This window comes from Phalacrocorax carbo, chromosome 3, assembly GCF_963921805.1.
Source record: "Phalacrocorax carbo chromosome 3, bPhaCar2.1, whole genome shotgun sequence".
NCBI classification, from domain to species: domain Eukaryota; kingdom Metazoa; phylum Chordata; class Aves; order Suliformes; family Phalacrocoracidae; genus Phalacrocorax; species Phalacrocorax carbo.
The window spans coordinates 94328948-94351112 of NC_087515.1; the positions used below are offsets into that span (position 1 = coordinate 94328948).

The window sequence follows — 22165 nt, forward strand, 5'->3', positions numbered from 1 at the left end:
TTGTACTGTAGTTTTTCTGAATGAGTATTCAAGTCTTCAAATTGGGTGGGCAGCACATACGGCCTGTAATATATGTTTTGGTCTTGTCTCAATATTTCTCAAGAGTTACTCTCATTATTCACAGGTTTTCTATGAGACTAACAGATCACAGGCTTCCCCAAAAAACATGTAAGGCTGAAGCACATTTGTATCTGTTTTCTCAAAAATATATGTCCTTGCAGAAAAAGGTAATTGGCCAGAATTCCTGTTTATAAATGTTGTGACAAGCCAAGTTCACTCACAGGGCCTGGGGAGGCACCTGAGAGAAGGATGTTATCCCACTGAGTCCCCAGTCAGGCAGCCCTGGTTTTAGCTCCTGGGAGAATACCAATGTCTGTGTTCAGTTCGCTCAGCTCACAAAGTATCCAGTCCCATTGCATATAGCCTGCTACGTCCTAGAGAAAACTGCCAGAGAGGCATGAATTTGTCCTCTGCTGCTGTGCTTCTTTCTTTTGAGTTCCTAATCCACCAATCCGAACTTTCTGAAACGTAAGGATCATTCCTCTCCTCTGCCTGGTTTATGCAGTGCATGTAATTGTCGTTCCTCTCCCTCCCCAGTATTTTATTGTTTTATTGTTATATTAGCAGTATTTGGTATTTTAATTGGTGAAACTGCCTGTCCCTTGTCGTATTGGGTCTTTGTCAGCTGCAGAAAAGGCAAGATGCTGTCTGGTGGCCATGGAAATAAATTGGAAAGGAATGATCAGGTAAGATCCAGTAATATTTAACTTCACAAATACCAGAAGGTGGAAGGAGCTACAATAGAAAAGACCACAGGAGGCTTGGAGTTTTAGACTAACCTAAAATAAGGCTTCCTAAATGGAATTGTTAGCAAACTAAGTATGAAACGAACAAGGTCACGGTATTGCTTTAAAAGTGTGTTGCAGCGTAGGTGCTCTCTTTCTTCTATGAGTAACATTTTTGACTGCTAATGGAGGTGTAAAATAAGAGAGGAGTAGAGTGTCGTGTGATATGTCAGTCTAATAAAATGGTATCCTTACCATTAGAGGAGTAACGAGGAATAACTCTCTTCTTGAGGCTGTCTGTGAAGTTCACCTAGAGGTGCTGTCATCTCTCTGTGATTTCACCAGGAGCAGCAACAGAATGTTTTCCTTGAAAAGAACAGTAAGGTGTTCAGTTGACATACTTTATATATGTTGAATTGGAAGTGTTTCAGCTGCCACAAGGATACAGAAACAACTTGAACCATCTCTTAATTTCTTTGGGTTAAAAATTTTGTAGAGGATAGAGGATTTCTCAGGGCCAAAAGTCACGTATGTTTGCTGAGATTTAACAATATCTGAAACAATAGCAAAAAATTTAAATACGTGTAGATGGTTGTCTCATTTTCCACAGAAGTTTTCCCTTTTAACCAAGAAAACTGGACCATGCAGGACCCAAAATCCGTGATCTGCCCCAAATGTTCTGATTCCCAAATCAAGATTCCTCTAAGAGTTTCTATGCAAATCTCTTGGTTTCATTCTCATCAATGTGACCGTAACATCATGCACAGATATTTAGAGATGCTTTTTGGAATAAAAGGGAGACAGGGAGATTTGGTGCTGCTGGAGCTTGTCTCACCTTTTGAGACAGTTTGTTCCCAATAACCATGAGCAGCTTCTGTTCCTGCAGGTGTGGAAGGAAGAGCTTGTGATTCTATCAGGACCCTTAAGCTACGAGTGTGTTCTTTAACTAATTGAGTAATATATGTTTATTTAATATCAAAATGGTTCCACATTGTTTCATCTCAGCGTGAGCACTTACTCTGGATGACTAATGGCCTGGGACCTGAAGTTTATAACGGAAAGGCTGACACACACGTTCAGTCTTATCTGTCATAACACTATGCGAAAGGGAATTATATAATTAAAACATTTTAATGATCTCTCTTGCTCAGTGGGAAGATACAAGTCCCAAAGGAGCCAGGCCAACTTTGTTATCAAGGTTTATTCAGTCATCTCTTAGGAGCAGTAGGGCACATTTTGCTAAATATAGTGCGGTGTGCTAATATGTGCTATGTGTGGAGCATTGCACTGGGACCATTGTGCCACAGAGCTGGAGCGCAGTGCACCAGGAGGTTAGTACACCTTCGCCCTTTGGCTGAGATTTTTCAGAAATAAGTGCCTAAACTTAGACTCCTAAATCCATACTCAGACATTTACATAAATAGCCTGATTTTTTAGAAGAGCCATACAAATAAATTCTCTTCTGTTAAAATCATAAAATAGAAAAAATTCTACAACAACAACACGAAGAAAGGATATTATTATTTCTGGAAATAGTACTCAAATGTATGGCCAGATTTCTGGGAAAAGAAGAGGGGAATCACAACTTTTGGTTACCCCAGCTTAATTAATTCTGGGGTACAAATGCAGTTTCTGAAAGGAAGTCAAAAAACCTGGGAGTGGTGTAGCAGAATCATCAGCTGTACAGGTAGGCAGTAAAAGCTGTGTATGATGGGTTTTACAGAGTTAGACAGCAACCCCTGTCACAATTTTTACCTCCCTGTTCAGGTCTGAGATCTAAAAGCATCTGGGTAGAGACTGGAAATCACTCCCCGCTAAACATCTTTTGGGCGACATCAGGCACATTTGCTGGTCTCATTCTGGTCCCCAGTAAATAGGTATTTACATGGGCAGACTACTGAACTTGGCGCCAGCAGACTTGGCTGGCAAAAATACCAGAGATGAACAGTAAAAGTACTCAAGCCAGTTGCCGAAACTTGGGAGCCTAGCACCATCTCAGGCTATGTTTGAGGCATTTGTTTGGGGCTGGCAGACACAACAGAGGTCCTGTAGGAGACTCACACACTCATGTTAGAGCAGCTGGGGGCCCAGCAGGGTGCCTGTGGCACCCAAAACAGCACTGGGGGCTCGTCTCTGCCTCCTAAGTGGTCTAGTACAGTTTGAAATGTGCCAGGACCAGTATATGGGTCCTGGGCTGTAGCTGGCAGCTCCACAAGAGGTCTCAGATGCTGCAGGGCACTCAAATGGCTCTACAGCCCAATGTGAAAGCAGCTGAGCCAAGCACCATGGACGACGGGTGGCCAAACTGCTCAGGCACTGCTGAGTTCATTAACTAGATCTTCATGAGCCACTGCAGAAGTTTATATGCTGGGCTCACATGCAGACACCTAAATGTATCTTAACCCAGAGCCAAATGCCACCTGAGGTGACCATGCAGGACAGAGCAACGGGCGCAGCCGGTGTTCTCAAGCAGCAAAGCTGTGATGGTGGGGCATGAGTCAAGGAGCACAACCCCGTCTGCCCTCTTGGCTTCTCTGGAGGTTAGAGAAGCAGATTCTGTAGTTTTTATTAGAAAATAAGGTCCCAACAGCTACTCATAGCATAAAGAAAGGGACCTCATCTTGCAGCTGCTTCTGTTCTTAACTGGGGAAGATCACGATGTAGCAAAGCCCCATGTTGTGATGTACCTTAAGCAGCACATTACCTAAATACATTTCAAAGAGCACCGGGCAGAGGGGGACGGAGCAACAGGTTAAATTTACCAGCTGAACATTTACACACTAGAAAAAGTAACAGCAAAGGATGGAAAGAACCTGGGTGGTGTTTCAGAGTGTAATTTGTGCTTAAAAAATGGTTTGTTTAAAAATCCTAAGCAGATTATTTTTTAATATACTTTTTTTTTTTTTGTAAAACAAATAAAAGACACTGGAGCTGGTAGCAAACACATTTCTCTGGAGGAGAATATGTTATAATAGAAATCAGGACAATGCCAAAACTAAGACATGTTCAATAAACTGGGGTGGCTAAAAACTAACAGAGTAGCGAGGCCAGCTGGAAAGCATCCAGGACAGTGGAGGAAAGGGCATATGAGAGGAGACATTTTAACAGCTTCCTGTGAAGCCTTTCTGCAGGCTGTAGAGGTGTTGATACACAAGAGAGACACTGAACTCCAGCAGGTGAAAAAGGCTGACAGCAAAGAGTGGGTAGGAGCTTTCAAGTAACCCTTGAAAGGAGAAACAAAAAACAATAGTTTTCTGTTTACACAACAGAGTGCTTTTGATACTGAAGCACAGGGCAACATCTATTTATAATCCAAATAAATCTAATGTTCTGGTATTTGGAACTGTCAGCATTCAACATATTGGGAAGCAGCAGCCACAAGGCTGCATTAAGAAATGCTGATTTAAATCTGCATTGTTTTGCTCTGTGTATTTTCTCCTTTAGTCGCTAGCCAATTATGACTTGTCCAAAAGAAACGGAATTGTTTTTTAAAGTTAGCTCATGTGGAGGTCATAAATGTCCTGACAAGTGATACCCAGGCAGTGCTTTTAACGCCTGCAAGCTAAGCTCTTGCCTGACTCTTCTTTCCACAAAACCTCAAAATTTCCATGTGTACATCAATGCCTGTGATAGGTGACATGCAGGTCAGAGCCCCATAGTATATATAACCCAGGCTATGAGCTTCTTGGGCCTGCTGTATTCCCTGGCCATGTCCTGGCCCAAGTTTTGCCTCTCGGGCTCTTTCTTATGGAGAGAAAAGAGCTGTGGTGAACGCCACAACCTGCCAGGCTGGATATCAAGGCACTGCGATTTGGAAGGTGAGTGGAGGGGGCGGCAGGGATGGTGACGACCATGGAGTCCATCTCCCCTAAAGTTTAGAAATTACATGACTGTCAAGTACAGGCACACCGTATCAGCGAAGGGGTTTTTAGCAAGACCGGTGGGGTCTGTACCTCTGGCAGTCACAAGCAGTAAGGAAACTCCCAGTCCTGGATCTTTGCTCTCAGGCTCAGAGTTTGCAGAGATGCCAGTTAAGTAAACAATTAATTTTTTGTACTAAACTGACTATTTTTTGTGGAATGATCTGAAGATACAGGCTCCTCTGGTGTACTACTTTTTTTTTTTTCCCTAAACATCTTTCCTTTCACTTCGGAGTAGACTTTTACTCTGCTGATGCAACTTATTTCTGACTGCTGTGCTCATAGTCCAACTATGGACAGCATGCGACTCACCTAAACCAAGATATTATCTATTGCCAGCCATGAGAAAACAGCTCCCCAAAGTATGCTGTTAGTACTAACTATGGTATGGAGGATTTCTCTTTGAAGCCCTAGCATATTTTAAATAAGAGGGGATGAACTAAATGGCCTCTCAGGATCTTTTCCAGCCTCATTCAATATGGTGCTGCGCATTCGTATCAGGTTTTCTTGTTAGAGTGTTTCTTTTGAACGTTTGTCCCACTGAATGGACAGGAAGTTTGGGGCTGACTATTGCATCCTCTAAACCTTCTTGGAAAAGATGCGTACCGGGACAGAACGCAGCAGCAGCTGAGTATTCGCCCTTGACAGCTTCACTCCAACCTGCTCCTCAGTCAGGGGAATCGCAGCATCCCTCCCTACTCAGTGGCTTTTGTGCTGGTCGGGGAGAGAAGGACAGCATCAGCGGTTGCCCTAATGACAAGGTATTTGGTCTTAAAATTCTCTTGCTATCGTTAATTATTCCACTGTCTGCAACAATGGGATCAGGTCACTCATTAGCTAATGCAGCTTGAACTTTCAATACCTTTGAATACCTTGTCTGTAGGGGAATAGACAGGGATCGGCGACCGGAAGATCACGGGCTGTGACGGAAAGATAGACTCCTCCCCATAGGAGTGGCAGGAACAGGAAGCGCAAGAGCTATATAAGCGTGTGACGCAGCTAAATAGACGGACATTTTGTATCCATCATATTGATGTCTGTGCATCACTGTCCCCAGGGTGGGTAGAGCCCTGTGTCCCGGAGATATGCGGCCCAAGATAAGTTCTCCCATAGAAGCGTACAGCAACACTTGTCCATTTCAGGCACAAGGTCATCTCCATAAGACTCCCTACCACCTACACAGATGCTGCTGACACAATATATATTGAGAGGGGTTTTTTAATATAGAAATACTAAGAAGAATTAGTAAGATGTTCCTATTCAGAGCTTGGCACTGCACCACCTCAGACTCTGCTGCTGATTAATATTGTGTACTTCTTTGTAGGAAGTAATTACATGGAAATAGTTGAAGGGTTACCAAATGTAGGGGAACCCATGGCTATTAACCTTTCATCCGCAAGTCTGCAGCTAGTCCATTGCTGTGACAGGAATGGTCGCATTAAGATGTAATGTGATACCTGACAAATACACAGGGCCACTGTCCTCAGTTAATTTCTTTTCATGCCCTCTTTAATCAAGCAAGATTTGTACCGGCTTCATTCGGGGATGCTTCCCGAATAGACCAGGATTCTTCTGTGAAATAATGAATGAGCTTCTTTGAAACAAAGCAACTTAATTTAGGAATGGTTTAATATAAAGGGCATTTGTGTATATATATATGGAAGGGACTATAAGATTGTTGCATCTAATTTTTCCCAATTTTAGTAGTAAAGACCTGATATTTTTTTAAAATGACTGCCTATAAACTAACTTTTGTAAGACTCCAAAATCACATTAGAAGGCCAGTTCCCTTCTATTTATAACTCTGCTTTTGAATGATTTATTTACTTTTCCAGTTCTATTTATTTGGAGCCACAATCATTTCTTACTTTCAAAGCATTACATGATGGGAAAAATCAGTCAGAGAAATTAAAGAAATAAATAGTTGTGAAGAAAAACATACCTGGTGAGGTAGATAATTATTTAATGGCTGTAACACTCTCCAGGGAGGCTGCTTCCGTAGTTGTTCCGCTAAATTAGTAGATTTCAGATAGAACTAGTCCTCTCTGAACACTGCTAATATAAGAAGCCATTCCTCATTACAGAGGTCAGACCAGTACCGCTCTCTGAATACCAGCTCTGAAATGAAATTATCCAAATAAATAAACACAAGGCTGAGTTCTTCTCATGCCATTGACTGGAAATCTCTCAGAGAAGGCAGGGCCTGGAGGAAGCAGTTTGCTCTATTTTGTCCTTCTGCATTTAATGGATGCAGATATAATACCGTGCAATATTAGCTTTATGACTGTTTTAACAGGAGTTAAAAAAGACACTGGAAAGGTCATCCTTTGTGCTGTAAGAAACAAATGGGCCTCCTAAATTACTATATTAAGACAATGTCTAATTTTGATACACTGTAATGATAGATGCAGTGATAGACTGACAAGCAAAGTAGTTCCCGGGTAGATCTAGGTAAGTCACTGGTAGCGGCACAGTTTTGCCTGTATAACAACATTTAATGCTGAATCTATCCATTGTTAAAGAGCTGACACTTTTTTTGATTCTTCCTCTGTGTAAAGCATATACACAAACACATATATGTCTATCTATACACATGAATAAGGCATTTACCATATTCATATGTAAAGCAGATGCAACTAATTGTCAAAGGCCAAATCTAGTGTGATACCCATATGGAAAATGACATTCAAGGTTTACAGTGCTGAAATGCAGAATGGCCTGTTTCATTCTGCCCTGGCAATGCAGCCTGAGGAAACAAACAAAAAACCCAAAGGTGCCAGAAGCACAAAGTATCTTGCATTACTCTAGACCCCAAACCAGTTCAAAATTTCTAAGAAATTCCTGGTTACCTGTAATAATACTATCACGTACCTACACCAGAAATGGGCAATATTATTAAATGCATACATATGAATTCAAATCTTGATTTTTTTGTAATTAAATTTGTCGCTGTTTCAATTTATTCATTCTTCTTAGATGATAGCAAAGAAAATTGCAGAGCTGGAGCACATGGTCTTTATGTGTTTAACACTTGCCTAAGAAACAAGCAGACAGGAGAGTGTTGGTAAATGTTTATGCATTTCAGAAATGCCTTCTGCATCACATATTATGTACTCAGACTATGAATGTACATAGCAACAGAGCTGATTAAAACCAACCCGTTTAATTACTGTGATGTATGGAAGCACACACACTAAATGCAATTCATTGGTGTATTTCACACGTGAAAGATCTTAGGAGGAACATGGTTAGAATGGTTAGAACAAAGAGTTAAAGAATGAAATCCTGTTGCCCTTGGAGTCAATGAATTATTTGCTCTTGCCAGCCCTGAGCCTTATTTCATGCCAAGAAATTAAGCAAAGCTGGTCAGCTGAGAGGAATGGGAGATAGTCCCCTGCAGCAGCACCTAGGTCTGTGAGGGAGAGTCTATGAGATTCTTGCACCCCTAAGAGACCCATTGGTTTCAAGTCTCCACTCATGTAAATCCAGTTGTAGATTTAGAGCCAAATTATTTAAATCTTTTAAAATAATTGTTCCAAGTGAATTAACTTTTAAGCAGAATAATACATATTTTATTCCATCCTCATTATTTGCATTAATTGGTTTTAACTATTAACATAAAATCTTGTTTATCCTATGATGAAAAAAATCCACAGTATATTGTGAAAAACACCATCTCAGCACACAAGTGATAAAAATATCTCATTGGCATTAATTCACTTCCTACGGAAGGATATTTCATTGTAATCCCTGATATCTATTCTTCTGAAACTCTTGTTCGCACCACGTTTATACTGGTGTTCTTGGTCTGTTCACCAAGATTAATTGCCTGAGAAATTAAATTAAAAATTTTAAAAAGTATTATTTCTTAGAAATATTGCTTTTATGTATCAGATCTGGATAGGAAGAAATTAAATTCCTCATGCCAAAATGCCAGAAGAGAAACTCCAACTCAACAGCTGGGCAAAGGGGTTAACAGGTCAGGAGTATTTGGAAGTTTATCAGCAGAGGAAATGTTGCCTTTGGAAAGAGCATTTTATCAATACCAGGGAGCTGAAGCTGTGGCGTGTCCCTGAGAGCAGCAGACTCGCTTCCAAAGTGTCTGAAAATGTCAGTGCACGTCTTCTGGTTATCACTTTCTTTTCAGCATTTGGGTTCTCGTGCAGATAACTGCTCTATGACAGAAATGAAGACAACCCGATTCAGCTCAGGAGAGACAAGTCCTCCTGTTGACATGCCCTTGATCTCCTAATTCTGCGGAAAAGCGCCCAGGAGCCGTCCCCCTAAAAACCATTAATCTTCACTATCAGGCCCTGGCTGGAACTTGTCCTGATTGCTCCGAAATTCGTGTCTGTGCAAAAAGCTGGCACGGAGCTAATATCCCCCCGAAATATTACAGACCTCTCCAAACCAGGGTCCTAAACTCCGCACTGAGGGTTTGCCCCGTCCTTCCCTCTCCCCAGGCTTTTCCCTTCCTTCTTGTCCCTTCCCGTTGCTTTCTGGCAGCAGCGGCCCCCTGGGCGCCCCGCGGAAGCCCCGGCGGGGGGACCCCCGCCCCGCCCCCGCCCCGCTCCCGCCGCCGCCGGGGGGCGCCCCCGCCCCGCGAATGGCCCCGCTCCGCCGCGGGGGGACGGACGGACGGAGGGGGCCGGGCGCGGCCGCGCGGGGACGGACGGACGGACGGAGCCGAGCGGGGCCGCGGCTGCGGGGCCCCCGCCGCTTTCCTCCCTCCACGTTTGTCCCCTTTGCGCCTCCCGAGTTTGCGGATCCGCTCCGAGGGGGCGGGAAGCAACGCGCTCCGCGGGGACCGTGGTGACATCTCGTCTTTTAGTCCGGAGGGGTCCCGGAGGAGCCTCTTCCGAGACGTGACCGGGGCTGCCGTTCCCCACGGGTGCGGGAGCAGAGACCTCGGCTACCTGCTTCCCCCAGGCAGGGAAGGGACCGCGTGTCTCTCCGTGTCACCCTCTGGGACACGCCGGGGGCCACGGGCAGGCCCCCGGGAGCAAGCGACGGGAGACCCCCGCGGAGCCTCTCGCCCAGAGGGCTGCCCGATGTTGGACGGTGCATTTTCTTTTGAAGGCACCCGGTTTTAGCCAGGGGCCACGGGCGCGGGTTTGCCCGCAGGGTCCGAGGGATGCGGAGGAGGAAGGGGGGGATCGTGCGCCCCGGCCCCTCGGCCCGCAAAGCTCGCTGCAGGCGGCACCCGGCACCGGTGGCGCTTTGTGCTCGAAGCAAAACACCTATATGACGAGGGAGGTGATTTAATATATGTAGGCTACATAGGGTGGAGGCCAGACACACCTGAATTGTGTTAAAACGACTATATTCTCTTTGCCCTCGAAGCTCCCGGGGCTGCCCGAGCTTCTCTGCAAGGCTGTCCCGGGGACCGGCAGGCTCTCAGCGGGGGTGGGCCGGGGACTGCGTGGAAACCCCCGTGCGGGGACACCCTCCGCGCCGCCGTCTGTCGAAGCCGTGCCCGGGGACTCAGTTTTTCCACTGCCCTCCCGCGTCCTCCCCCGTTTGGGAAGCCGAGGGGAGGGAGGGGGCGGCGGGCCGGGCCCCTGCCCCCGGGCGCGCTGCCGCGGCGGCCGCCCGCCTCATGCCGCAGGAATGCGCGGAGGTATGCGCCAGTTTCCAGAAGTGGATCCCCTTCCTTGCTGGAGCAGAGCAGCGCATATATCACCCGGTGGCAGCAGTCCACCTTCCCTGCAGTTTCGTAACCGCTTACGAGGGTAAATTGAGAGTTGGGAACAGCCCTCTATTAAGTAGCAGATTGAGAAGAGGCTCTTCCCACTTGGAGAAGGCAAGTCTTCCCAGACGGACCCCTCGCATCGGGAGCTACACTAGTCGAGGCGCCTCCTCTGCGCTCAGCTATTGCCGCTGCTTCTGCTCCTCCTTCGCCGCCGCTGCTACTTGCTGCTCCCTCCACAAGGTGCCCCCGGAGCTTCATCCTTTCTCCTCCTCCCTTTACCCAGGTCCGACGGCTGCGGCCGCTGCTGCCGGCACCGCCGGAGTCACCGCCGGAGGAGCTGCCCCGCCACCCGCCCCGGCACCCCGCAGCCGCCCCCGAAGGTCTGTGCCCGCGCAGGAGCGGGGATCCCCTGCCCTCCCCTCGGCCGGCCCCCGCTGTCTGTCCGTGCGCACCACGCACGCAGCCCCTTCTGATGCACTTCAGGCTGCGGTTAGCGGCGCTGGGCTGAAGGCTGACACGGGAAGGCAAAGCGTGTGTGTGCGTGTGTCTGCGTGTCGGGCGTGTCGGAGCCGGCTTGCGGGCGTCAGGCCGAAAGGGCGGAGGAGCGGCGCAGGGCAGAGCCCCCCGGGGGGCTGCCGGCCGTCGGGCCCCGGGTCAGGCACGGGGAGACCGGCGGGCTGCCGGCCGCGGGCGCTGCCGGCGGAGGGGTGCCCGGGAGAGGTGGCGGTGGCGGTGTCCCGGTGGCGGTGTCCCGGCGGCGGTGGCGGTGTCCCCCCGGCCGGAGGCTCCAGGCGGAGCCCGGTGTCAGCGCCCAGCACGCCTCCGGGCACGCTGCGGCTTTGGCAGGAGCCCTCGCTTCCCCCCCTTGCCTGTGCAGCTGCCGGTGATGCTTTCTCCTGTTTCCAGTTTTTTATGCTTTTGGGAGGTAGTGGGTTTTTCCTGTGGATTTCTTTTTTTTTTTTTTTTCGTTTAGGTTATTTTTTTTATTCTTAAAAGTGGTAAATGTCGTGCACTGCGCGGTTTGGAAACGTTTTGGCTAAGCTTTTGTATGTTGAATTAGTGTGAGATTGGACCGGCACTAGTGAAAACACGTTTTTTAAAGTGGTCTCTAAAGGTCAATGAGAAAGCCTTGAGTCCGGATGCAAAGTTCGGTTGTGTCCCCGCTGAGCCAGTGAGAGGACCTTTCCTCCACCACCTCCAGGCTTTCTTTCAGTTTGTGAGAAGGAAACTGTTTCTAGGTGGGCAAATGAATGCTTTGGCTGAGATGTTTTACTTCATGAAAGAAAAATGTATATCAGGAATGGTAGACCTGCAGCAATAGTGAACTCCTAGATGCCTTTGTGAGATGATTAATTTCTGTTGCTCTTCAAAAGGATCAAAAGATGGCACTCCAAGCCCACACAAGATTTCCAGGACAGAAGTCCATTTGCACTGACTTTCGGCGATCCTTAAACTCGCTGCAGAATTGGTAGATGTGCTCAGGGAGAGCTGTTTCCCACGCAAAGCAGTGATACGATTCTGGAGCTTTCAGGACAATTTAATGCTAACCTTGGTCTTTCTTGTGTTAGTGTCAGGGAGTCGCTACCATCAGTATTCCTCTTCTCTTTACCCGCTGGAGGTACCATTGGACTGAAACTATTGTTTAGTTTTTCTTCAAGCTCTTGGTATTTTTATGTGCATTTGGCTAAGGCAAGTATATACAGCTGCCCGGCAGAAGCCTGTTAAGTTCAGTGTCAGTAACTGGGAAATTCCTGGATCTCCATAGCATCTACCCACTAAATGTGCTTTGCTGGTTAGCGCTGTAGAGGGCGGAAGAATGTTATTTTCCCCTTCAGCTGTTTCTGCGGGCTAATGTTTCATGTATTTTTCTTTGTTTTGCTCTTGTCACCTTCACGATAAAATCTGTTGCCTAATTGCTTTAGGAATTCTCTTTCCTCCAGCCTAATTATGATATATGATGCATTTATGACTTTATTCAAACAAATTACCGTCCTCTACTTCCCATGATAGAAAAACCCAAACTTTAGAAACACTTCTATGCATATTCATTGAGGACTGTTCACATTAGCCTTTACTTAGACAAGGAAATAATTTGGAAATTTTGCTGGAGTAATTGGGAGTAATCTGACATCACCTAGAGCATGTACTTATGAAGGTATAGCTGCTTGCTATTAGGAACCACTAACTTGGCCTAATCCCACTGATTTTGCTAGACAACCTGCAGTGATTGTGAGACTCTTTCGCCTGCCTGCTTTCTGTACTGTATTTTAAATCTGTTTTCTCTAAGGACGTGTAAATGAATTATCAGATGTTGAAACATCATGGCTAGACAGACGTGTCAGGTTTCAGTTGTGTGTTACACACACTTCTGTATAATCTATTTCAGACCCTCAAGAAATGAAGAATAGCACATTTGTAGGCAGAACCCCTCAAAAAAGTTTTATTACAGTTTCCAAACTGCCTTGAGACCACTAAAACACAGTTAACTAAGTGCTTCAACAGTTATGAAAAAGGAGCCGAATAAAATCCCCAGCTGAAAGAGAAATTTAGTTGATCCAAGGCAGGAATGACCTCTGAATTAGCTATCATCACACTCGGTGATGAAGTCATGGAGCTCCCTGCTGGCTCCTGTCCGTGTGGAGGCATGGATCTTCACCATGCTTCCCCGATAAAATTAACCCCAACTAGGTTAAAGCCTCATGTGCTTACTGTGATTGGAAAGGGTTCAGCAACAAAAGGCACGTTATTGCGAGACGAGACTCTCCAGTTAGTCATGCAGATCTGTCATCGTCTTGGACGGCTTTCAAGTCTAGAGGTTTCAACCTGGTCCCGTGGGTGGGAGCTGGGGATAAGGGAACAAAGTGAAATCCACGGTTCGTCTTTTTTATGTTTCATGAATACACCCACGCAATCCTCTAATCCACGCATATCATTTCCTTCTCCTTTCTCCCCCTCCCCTCCCCATCACTGCAGATTCATTCATGTTGTTGTGATCTGAAAGGGCAGAAATGAAGACAGCGCTGTGCTCGGCAGTCGCTGCTCTGTGTGCAGCCACCCTCCTCTCCTCCATCGAGGCTGAAGGTAACCTTCCCCTCCCTGCCCCCTTGTCCCCAGTGCCCTGCTGACCAGCAAACCTCCCAACCAGTCTTGAGCTACCAGCTCTTACCCTCTCCATTTTTGAGTGTAATTACTTCACCTTCTCTCTTTCTCTCCTTCAGAGAAATGCCTTTCCTTCTTTGCCCAGCTCCTTCTGTGCTCTGTTTCTCCCGGCTAGTCAGCCGGACCATGCCTCCCTCTGTCTGTCTCTCTGGTGTGCTGTCCACACCGCCCCACAGACAGGATGGGGGCCAGCCAGCGCGGCCGCCCGGGCGCAGTGCCCTGAGGAGCCCGCCACCACTGCCGCCACCAGTGGGCAGCCCGGCATGGCCGGGGCCTGCGGCACTGCCCCGCTGACGGACTGAGAATGGCTGGGCTTTGTGCTCTAGAGTCTCATTTAGTTATGTTGAGAGAGGAAACGAAAAACCCACCACCCAACAAAGTGCTGCTTTGAAATAAAATGCTCCAACAGAGTCTGGCTCTCTGCGCCTGTGTGTTTTGTCCGGGCCAGACCCCTTGCCTTCGTCACACCGGCCTCCCCTGCTCGGCGGGGCGACCCCCGGCTGAGCCCTGGGGTGGCCGGCCCCTCCCTCAGGGATGCATTGGTCTCCGTGGTGGGTCTGACCTGGGGGAGACCCTCGGGGAGATGTCCGCCGCCATGACATACATCCCGAGCACTGCTGAAGGGTGGCTGGGGCTGGGCTAGGCTTTGCTGCAGTGGCTGGTTCCCCAAGTCTCTGGCATGCATGTGGCGCCGTCACTCCCAAAGAGGCCTTTCTTCTTCTCCTCCTCATCCTCCTCATTGGGCCCAGGCCAGTCTCTCTGGAGGTTGAGGTCCCTGTCAGTCTGTGGCAGTGTCCTGCCTCCAGCTGCAGGGATGAAGACCTGGGGAGACCCATCGTGGCTGCTGCACTTGCCACAGTGCAGCTCAAAATGGCCTGGCCCTGGCACATTTGCCTCTCAGCGGATTAACATCAAGTGTGGGGGCAACCTTCCCTGTTTCTCTCTGTGGGAGCTGCATGGCTTTTGTTGTAGTAACAGTATTTCTGCCAGCAGTGTCTGCCAGAGCAAACAGAGATGCTGAACGTCCTGTGCTGAAATGACTTGATCTGACCTCCAGGACCTGACTCCATCGTAGGGTCAACTGAGCCTCTGGGTGTGAACTCCCTTGGATTTACTGGAAAAAAACAGAAGCCAGCATCTGATAATGCAGTTTCCCCCCCTTTCTTCTCTTTTTATATTGAACTGAAACAAATTCTCAAGCCGTGGCCTGCTGCAATCTCCTGTATCTGTACCTGGTCACCTTGACTGATGGCTACTGAAAGCACAACATCCGAGATGCCTCTGGGGGCATTTGCCGCCCCCCCCCACCCCAAGCAGTGCTGCTTGCTTGGGGCACACAGGCATAAAGTAGACTGGCTTTCTGGAAAAGGATCACATTCCTGCCAGTAGTACAGCATCTGGTCACCCTAGGAGAGAATCAGCCTGCTGCCTCCCTCTTGCACTGCGTTGTTGTTGGCTGAGGAACCAAAAACGGTCATTTGAAGTCATTTCAGAGTTGCATTTGAAATGCAGGACCGCTGTGCCAGAGAAAGGAGAGAAAGTGCGCAGTTTTGGTGGTAGAAGGGAGTGGATGTGTTTGTGTGTTCTTCCCCATCTTAGGAGGGAGCTCACTCGGAGCTGGAGTAATGTTGCTGTTGTCCTGCACCTCTGGTTACATGTATGGAGTAGGTTATTTAAAAATGTAAGTGAAGGCGTGTTATTTAGCTGTAGTGGGGAGAAAACTAGTCATCAGCTTGAGTACCGTTAATGAAAACTACAAAAATGTATTTGGAGAAGCACACAGTTATTTTATAGTGGCAAAACTAGGCACATTGCCAGACAAGCTAGCCAAGGTTGTCTAGGTCTCATGTTGAAGGATGCGCCGTTGCTAAGCAAAAGAGTGGACAAAGCCTGATCTGGTGAGTTGTAGAGCACTCCTGGACAGGACTTACGTTACTCTGCATTCAGAAACGTGTACTAAATAAGATGCCTAGTTTACCGTGATCAGGTTTCTAAGAGAAACTGCTCCTAGCTCCAGAGTTTAGAAGTAAGAGCAGAAAACTGTCTTGAGTAGGACTTGCAGTGAGAAATAGCGGTGCTGAAAATGGAGTGAGAAATAGTGGTGCTGAAAATGGAAGTTCAAAGCTAGTACCTTAGGACTTGCTGTGGTGGGAATTGCTTTCGTAGAGCTTTTTGCAGTGTGTTTTTTGTTTGCACTATACTGGTCATCCTTCTGCACTGTTTTAATTTTGTGCTCCAGTTTTGCATCATCTTTGAAATTGCATGTTGGATCTTATTTACTTTAGTTCTGGTTTCATTGTAACTTAAATCCTATCTGCTGAACTGACTTTCTCCTGTGGACATTTGTTCTTTAGTCTATTTTTCCAATGTTCATATCACTTTGTGGCAAAGTTCTCCCCCCGCCCAGTCAGTCCTCTCCCTCTCCCTTCAACCCCCCCCCCTTTACCCTCCCTGCACTCCCCTCCCCCTCCTCCCCCCCCCCCCCCCCCTTGGCTCTCCCTGTGGTGTTCTGAAGAGATGCAGTCTGAAGTTTCTTTCCCTGAGGTGTTGGTAGACACTTGGTGGGATGAAAAAGTGAGAGGAAGATAAGGGAGAGGGCCATCTGATATGGTAAAAATTGTTGATATGGGGCGGGAAGATGGAATGAAAGCAGAGGGAAGGAAAAGCTTAGTTCTATTTTTCCGCCTTCTTTCAGATTTCATTTTCCAGTCTCCCCTGGGAGTAGATCTGGTGTTTATCTGACACTGCTGTTTGTAGATTCCTAAACCTTCCAGAATGAAACGGGTTCTTCATCAGCATCACAGCTGCTCTGCGAGTTCTTTGTGAGAGCCGTGCTCTGTTGCTGTTGGCGAGGCAGTGAGCTGCAGTAATGGCGTAGAGCTTTTCTACAGAGGTACAGCAACGCAGGGGTTTCTAGTTGGACGTTCACTGTAGCAGTAGAGGGGGTAAAATCAACATATAGTCTAAATGCATTCATGGCATTTCACTGGGGAAGTTTTTTGTCTACCCTGGACAAGGAAGCAAATCTGTTGTCATGCTTGGCATTTTCGCTCTTTTCTTTTTAGTGAAATTCTTCTTGTTTTGCCACCCTTCTGATGTCTCTCTCGACTTAAACTTCTTGTGCGTGATGCTATATTTTATGCTTTAAGTTGTTTCTTACCTTTTTAGTCTAGCACTGCAGTACTTCAGTGCATTCCATGTGCGTCCTCGTGTCAAAATTTCTTTCTGTCACAGTAGTTTTTTCCATCTGTGATCACAAAAAGCCGGGGGAAATCTACATCTTTTCGCTAGATAAGAAATTTTTTCATTATTTTAGTCATAGTTAAACCAAGTAGATTAGTATGCAAATAACCTGTTAGTTATAATCTCAAGGTAATGCTGTGATGATGTCATGGCTTGTGTAGTGTGTTGTGTTTCCTAACACAGTGGGATTTTTGAAAGGCACAGGAAAGAAATGAGGAAATTATAGTGGAGTGCTAAATATAGTGAGTCTTCTCCAGTGATGGAATTCCAGATTTTGTTTCACATAGGGATTGTGAATGGCAGCTACTTCCAAGTAATAGCAGTTTTAAGTCTGGTACTAGATTTAAATTCCTTGATCTTCTGATTATGTTTTACTTCTGTCTTGGTAAGACATTCATTGGGATCTTTCAGCAGCCACGTTGTGTTATCTGTAAAAAGCTGTAGACTTTTTTATGTTAGGTTTGTATTACCTGTTAAGTAATACAAGCTAGTATAAGACATACTTAGCATGAGGAAGATGCCTTGCTCTATATTTTTTGTTCCAGGAAATATACTATTATTATACATGTATATAACACAAGGAGTGGCAATGTTTTGTGGTGGTTTTTGTTTTTGTTTTGTTTTTGTTTTTTAATGGTGCATAAAATAGGATAGCCAATTGAGAAATTTATCATAGCATAGTTCTAAGAGTAATGGAAATTAATGCTGTGTCAACATTATTGTCATACAGCAATATATTTTTTTACTATGCTGGAAACCTGTAGGGGAGCCATACATTTCCGTGCATTGGCAGTGGAATCACTATATTAAGGCAATGCTATAATACAGTCACGTGTAACGATCATGATCCTGTGCCTTGGCAGGTCAGTGAGAGATCTGGCATGGATTTTGATGGACACAGGATCAGACTGATCAGCACTGGCACCACACTGTAAGCATATATGGAACTTCACTTACACAAGTAGCCGACATCAAGACTGCTTGCTTGAGTAAAGCTGTGCTCACACATAAGCCTTTATAGAGTGGAGTTTTAAGGTTTGTCCCTGTAATGGGACAAACTCTCACCACAACCAGGGGAATTTTGTTCCTCATTCCATATTGCAGATGTCTTATTTTTCCACTGGTGAATTCCCTTCTGGAAGAAGAATTTTAATAAGCTGGAGTAACAGATGGCCTGTTTGATTATTGCAATCAGGTTTTTATCATCTAAACGTTTTGCGGTACTTCACAGCAACTTACTGCTCTCTGGCATATGACCATGGCTTCACGTGGGTGAAATCTGACTCACCTGAAGGTCTCTGGAGGTTTTGGATGTTCTGTTTGAGTATCAAAAGCTCACAGGTCATCCAGAAGACATTTTGATGACACTGGATCCAAACTGGCTTTTTTTTTCACTCGGCCGAGGTTCCTTTTTGGATTTAAATGGGAAAAGCATTCAGTGCTTTGGTTTGATAAGACAGCCATAGGTTGAGAATGAATAGATTTAAACCGCAGCAAGGAAGACTAGGGTTAGGTGTTGGGAACAACTTTACAATGATAAAGGGAGTGAGGCTTTGGAGTAACCTCTGTGGGAAGCTGGCAGTCTTGCCATCAGTGGAGGTCTCTAAGAATGATCTGAGCAAACATGTCAGGAATGACATGGAGTGGCTGATCATGTCTTGGCTGTGCGATGGATGAGGGGACTTTCTGAGGTCCCCTGCAACGCTGTTGTTCTAAAAGGCTGTGAACACCTGGACGAACGGATACATCATTTATGTATCGATGCACTATTCTTGTTACCTGTCAAGATCCACATCTGAATTTTCATAAAACGGATTAAAATCCTTTAAAATGTTAAAGACTTTTCCTCACAGTCAGTTTTTTCAGTTTATCTGGAATCCGGTCATTTGGATATCAACAAGTTGGGCTGCTGCTGTCCTTCAGCAGTTAAAGCCTAAAGTCTCTGCTGCAACATGCCAATTTACTTGCAAGGTTGGTGGCGCTATTTTTTCCATGTACTGAATTTTTTTTAAAAGCATGCTCAGGTCAGTTGTCTCTGCCTTTGCATTAAATTTGTCCTGAGCCATTGCTACTGAAACAATATTTTATAATGATATTCTTATCCCCTAAATGTATTTTACTATTAACACGCGTTGCATGATTTTGATACTAAGTAACTACCTTGCTGTCTCTAGCATTGTGATATTCATAAACTGAATGATGAATAAACTGTGCATGCAGGTTAATGGTCTAATCTCACTGCCTGTGTATGGACGATAGGAAAAATAACATTTACTTCAGTACTAGTGTATCTGTTGTATCAGTATTACAAAGCCATATTATCCTATGGTTGTAAATGACAGTAAATTAGAGGGAAAAAATGCCTATGCAATTGGTTTTCAGTTTTTTTGAGCTCAATATTACTTATTGCAATTGGACAGTGTTTTTCATAACTATATATTCTAGCATTTATTTCTTTTTCAGCTCTTTAAATTATGTTCAAAAGTGAAACAAAATCTGACGTATGATGGAGATCTTCCAAGAAAGAGAGAAGATCTATATATTAAAAATGCCTGCAAAACAGTCTCATGGTAGTTAAGGAAAGTATGGCTGAATCTAATCTTACTTTGTAGAACTATTTAAACAATAATATATAATACACCTACCATGCACTGACAGTGAGTCAGTAAAATACTGCATGAATAAGCATGACAATTTTACAAAGAGAATATCATTATAAAATATTTATGAAACGTCTTTGTGTAATAAACGTTGTACATGGAGGCTTTTGTCCATCGTGGGAAGCTAAAAAAATAATAATCAACATTTCATTTACATATGCATGATGCTGCAAAATAGCGTATGTAAACTATTTCTTTCTGTACTGTTCAGTTACTTCTGTCATCAGCTCCTACAAGTTTTATTTGCAGTCATTTGTTCAGATCACTGGTGCCCTCTTTGCTGTTTTCTATAAATTCTGTAAAATAAATGTCCATAAATATACTTTGATGTTGTCATTTCATAATTAACCATTGTGTTGTTTGGAACCATACTGGCATTTTATGTTAAAATGCCACTACTAGTATGGGTACACCTGCTGCAAAGGGAACATGAAAACAATAGTTTACACCTTTGAAATTGTACAGCAATCTGGTGTAAACAGGTAGAATCTCATTTTTGTGAACTTTCGCATTAGCTCAAATATTTCAGCAAATTGCAACCATTACTAACCCCATTTATTATCCCCTTAGTTCCTGAATCCTTTGCAGCCACATGCAAAGTATGTCATTTTAGTGGCTTCTAGGAACAAAGGGGTGGAGCTCTCCATATTTAGAAACAAAATGATGCATCAGTATATTATTATTACTGATACACATTTTACATGTATATTCATTTCTAGACCCTAACAGAAATTGTTTTCCTGAACATTAAATGTCCAGTCTTTTCCTGTATTCTTTAAAATATTTTTTCTCTGCCAAATTTCTAGATTCAGTGAAATTGATAAGAAATATGACTATGCAGAGACTATATTCAAAAGCTGATAAATTCTTTGATGTCTAGTTAAGAAGAGTACTGTGTTCTCAATGTCCTAAATGATCTCATGATATTGTAAGCAGGTTGTGATTTGGCATGCTTGTACGGATTGCACCCAGCATGTAAAACAATTTCCTTTAATTGTTATGTGAAATGTTTGCATATGTGGTGATTATCTGTGAACTCATTGTACATGTATCCAAACGTGTTTTCTATTGTGCTTGATTTTGCTGGCCATTCTTGAATGTCTTGGCAACTCAAGAAACATATGTTCTGTGCTGTCTTCTGTAATGCGTATACTCTTTGATGTTGTGTCATATTTTGTCAGCTTTCATTTTACTCTTTTTCCAACAACATATCTTTATATTTGTTGGAAACAAATTTATGCAAAGACAATTTTAGTCAGCTTTGCTCAACATAATTTTGTTTATTCACTTGCCAAAGCTTGTTCAAACTTTTAAACATCCACCTGGTATAAATCTTTTGCAGTTAATCCACCGTCAGACTTGAATTTTACAATTATAGATGAACATAATGTTCAAATGTCATGGAAAAGGCCACCAGATGCAATAGTGGGTTACAGGATAACTGTGGTTCCAACGAACGGTGAGTTCTGTAAAATTTTCTTATGTCATTACAGTTTTGGGATACTTGGGTTTATTTTCACTTGTATCTAACTTAGGTATGAGAGTAGCTATTAACATCTTTCTGAAGTTTGTGGTCAAGACTGGGTAGCAGCAAAGGGCGTTCGGGAAGGAGCAGAGATTGTTCCAAGTTAGAGTTATTCTTACCATAGTGTTTACCTTTGGGGGCTGACTGCAAGTAATAATTTTTGGATGCCTTTCCTTTGCAAGGAGCAAAAAGGAGGTAGAATCATCACTCTGTTCCTCTTCTGTGCTTTTACCTTAAAGCTAGGGAATTGTATTGTACTTCATTCAAATACCTCTCCCAGGGGAAATATTGCGCATGTCAGATAATGAAGCAGTGACATCATATAACCGCCTGATAACGGCTGTGTAAGACACCCAGTACTCTATTTCACTGTGAGACATAATCAATGTAAAAGTGATATTGAATCAGAAATGGACCATGATTTGTCAGATGATAGTACATTTTGTATGTGCACTTTAAGTTTCAGTCCTGGAATTTACTAAACATTTCAGTAATTTTGTTTGCTATTGAAAACAGGTTAGCTTGAAGTTTCATGTTTCAAAATCTGTACTTCAGTAAAAAGGAAACTGTATTGTTCTAAAATTATAATTTGATTTTAGATAGATTGTTCTCTGTTACATTTTCTTCTTTTTTCTTTATGATCAAATTGTCATTGATATTACTGGATTTAAAGGCTGCATTAACTGTTTTATATATTCATTGCAGATGGGCCTACTAAAGAATTTACTCTTTCACCTAGCACTACCCAAACTATCTTATCAGATCTTATACCTGATATAGAGTATGTTGTATCGATAGCTTCATATGATGAAAGAGAGGAGAGTCTACCTGTTTTTGGCCAACTGACAAGTAAGTACCTGTAATACAATTAGAAAACCAAGTAACATAAATGAGTGGTCGTTCACAAAACTTGGCTTTGTTCCAGTTCCTCAACAAAATTGCCACATACCTAAACTCTCATCAGATGTAGCTGTCTGGACAGCGTTTTTCCATTAAGCATAATTCCTAGTAGAAGCAGAGATAATTTGCAACCGATAAGAAGAGGCTGACATAGATATATAATGTCTGACAACCCCTATAGAATTCTTTGCAGGAATTTACTGCTTCTTTTGAGCTAAACCTAATTCTCATAAACTGCATCTGCTGAAGTCAAGGGGATGACTCTCATAGACCTCAGTAAT

General features: G+C 44.4%; 1 protein-coding gene across 6 annotated transcripts in view; it reads left to right on the plus strand.

The window, feature by feature from the left end:
* The first annotated feature begins 10119 nt into the window (after positions 1-10119).
* Positions 10120-22165, plus strand: part of COL12A1 (collagen type XII alpha 1 chain) — a 104541-nt gene continuing 92495 nt past the window's right edge. For 2 of the 6 annotated variants that reach the window (XM_064447796.1, XM_064447797.1), the window contains exons 1-4: positions 10120-10777; positions 13371-13478; positions 20802-20918; positions 21690-21833. In XM_064447796.1, the coding sequence (XP_064303866.1) occupies positions 13406-13478; positions 20802-20918; positions 21690-21833 (334 nt within the window). In that variant the 5' untranslated portion in view covers positions 10120-10777; positions 13371-13405. The remainder of the gene's footprint in view (positions 10778-13370; positions 13479-20801; positions 20919-21689; positions 21834-22165) is intronic. The other 4 variants (XM_064447794.1, XM_064447793.1, XM_064447795.1 and 1 more) reach the window with 4 other exon arrangements.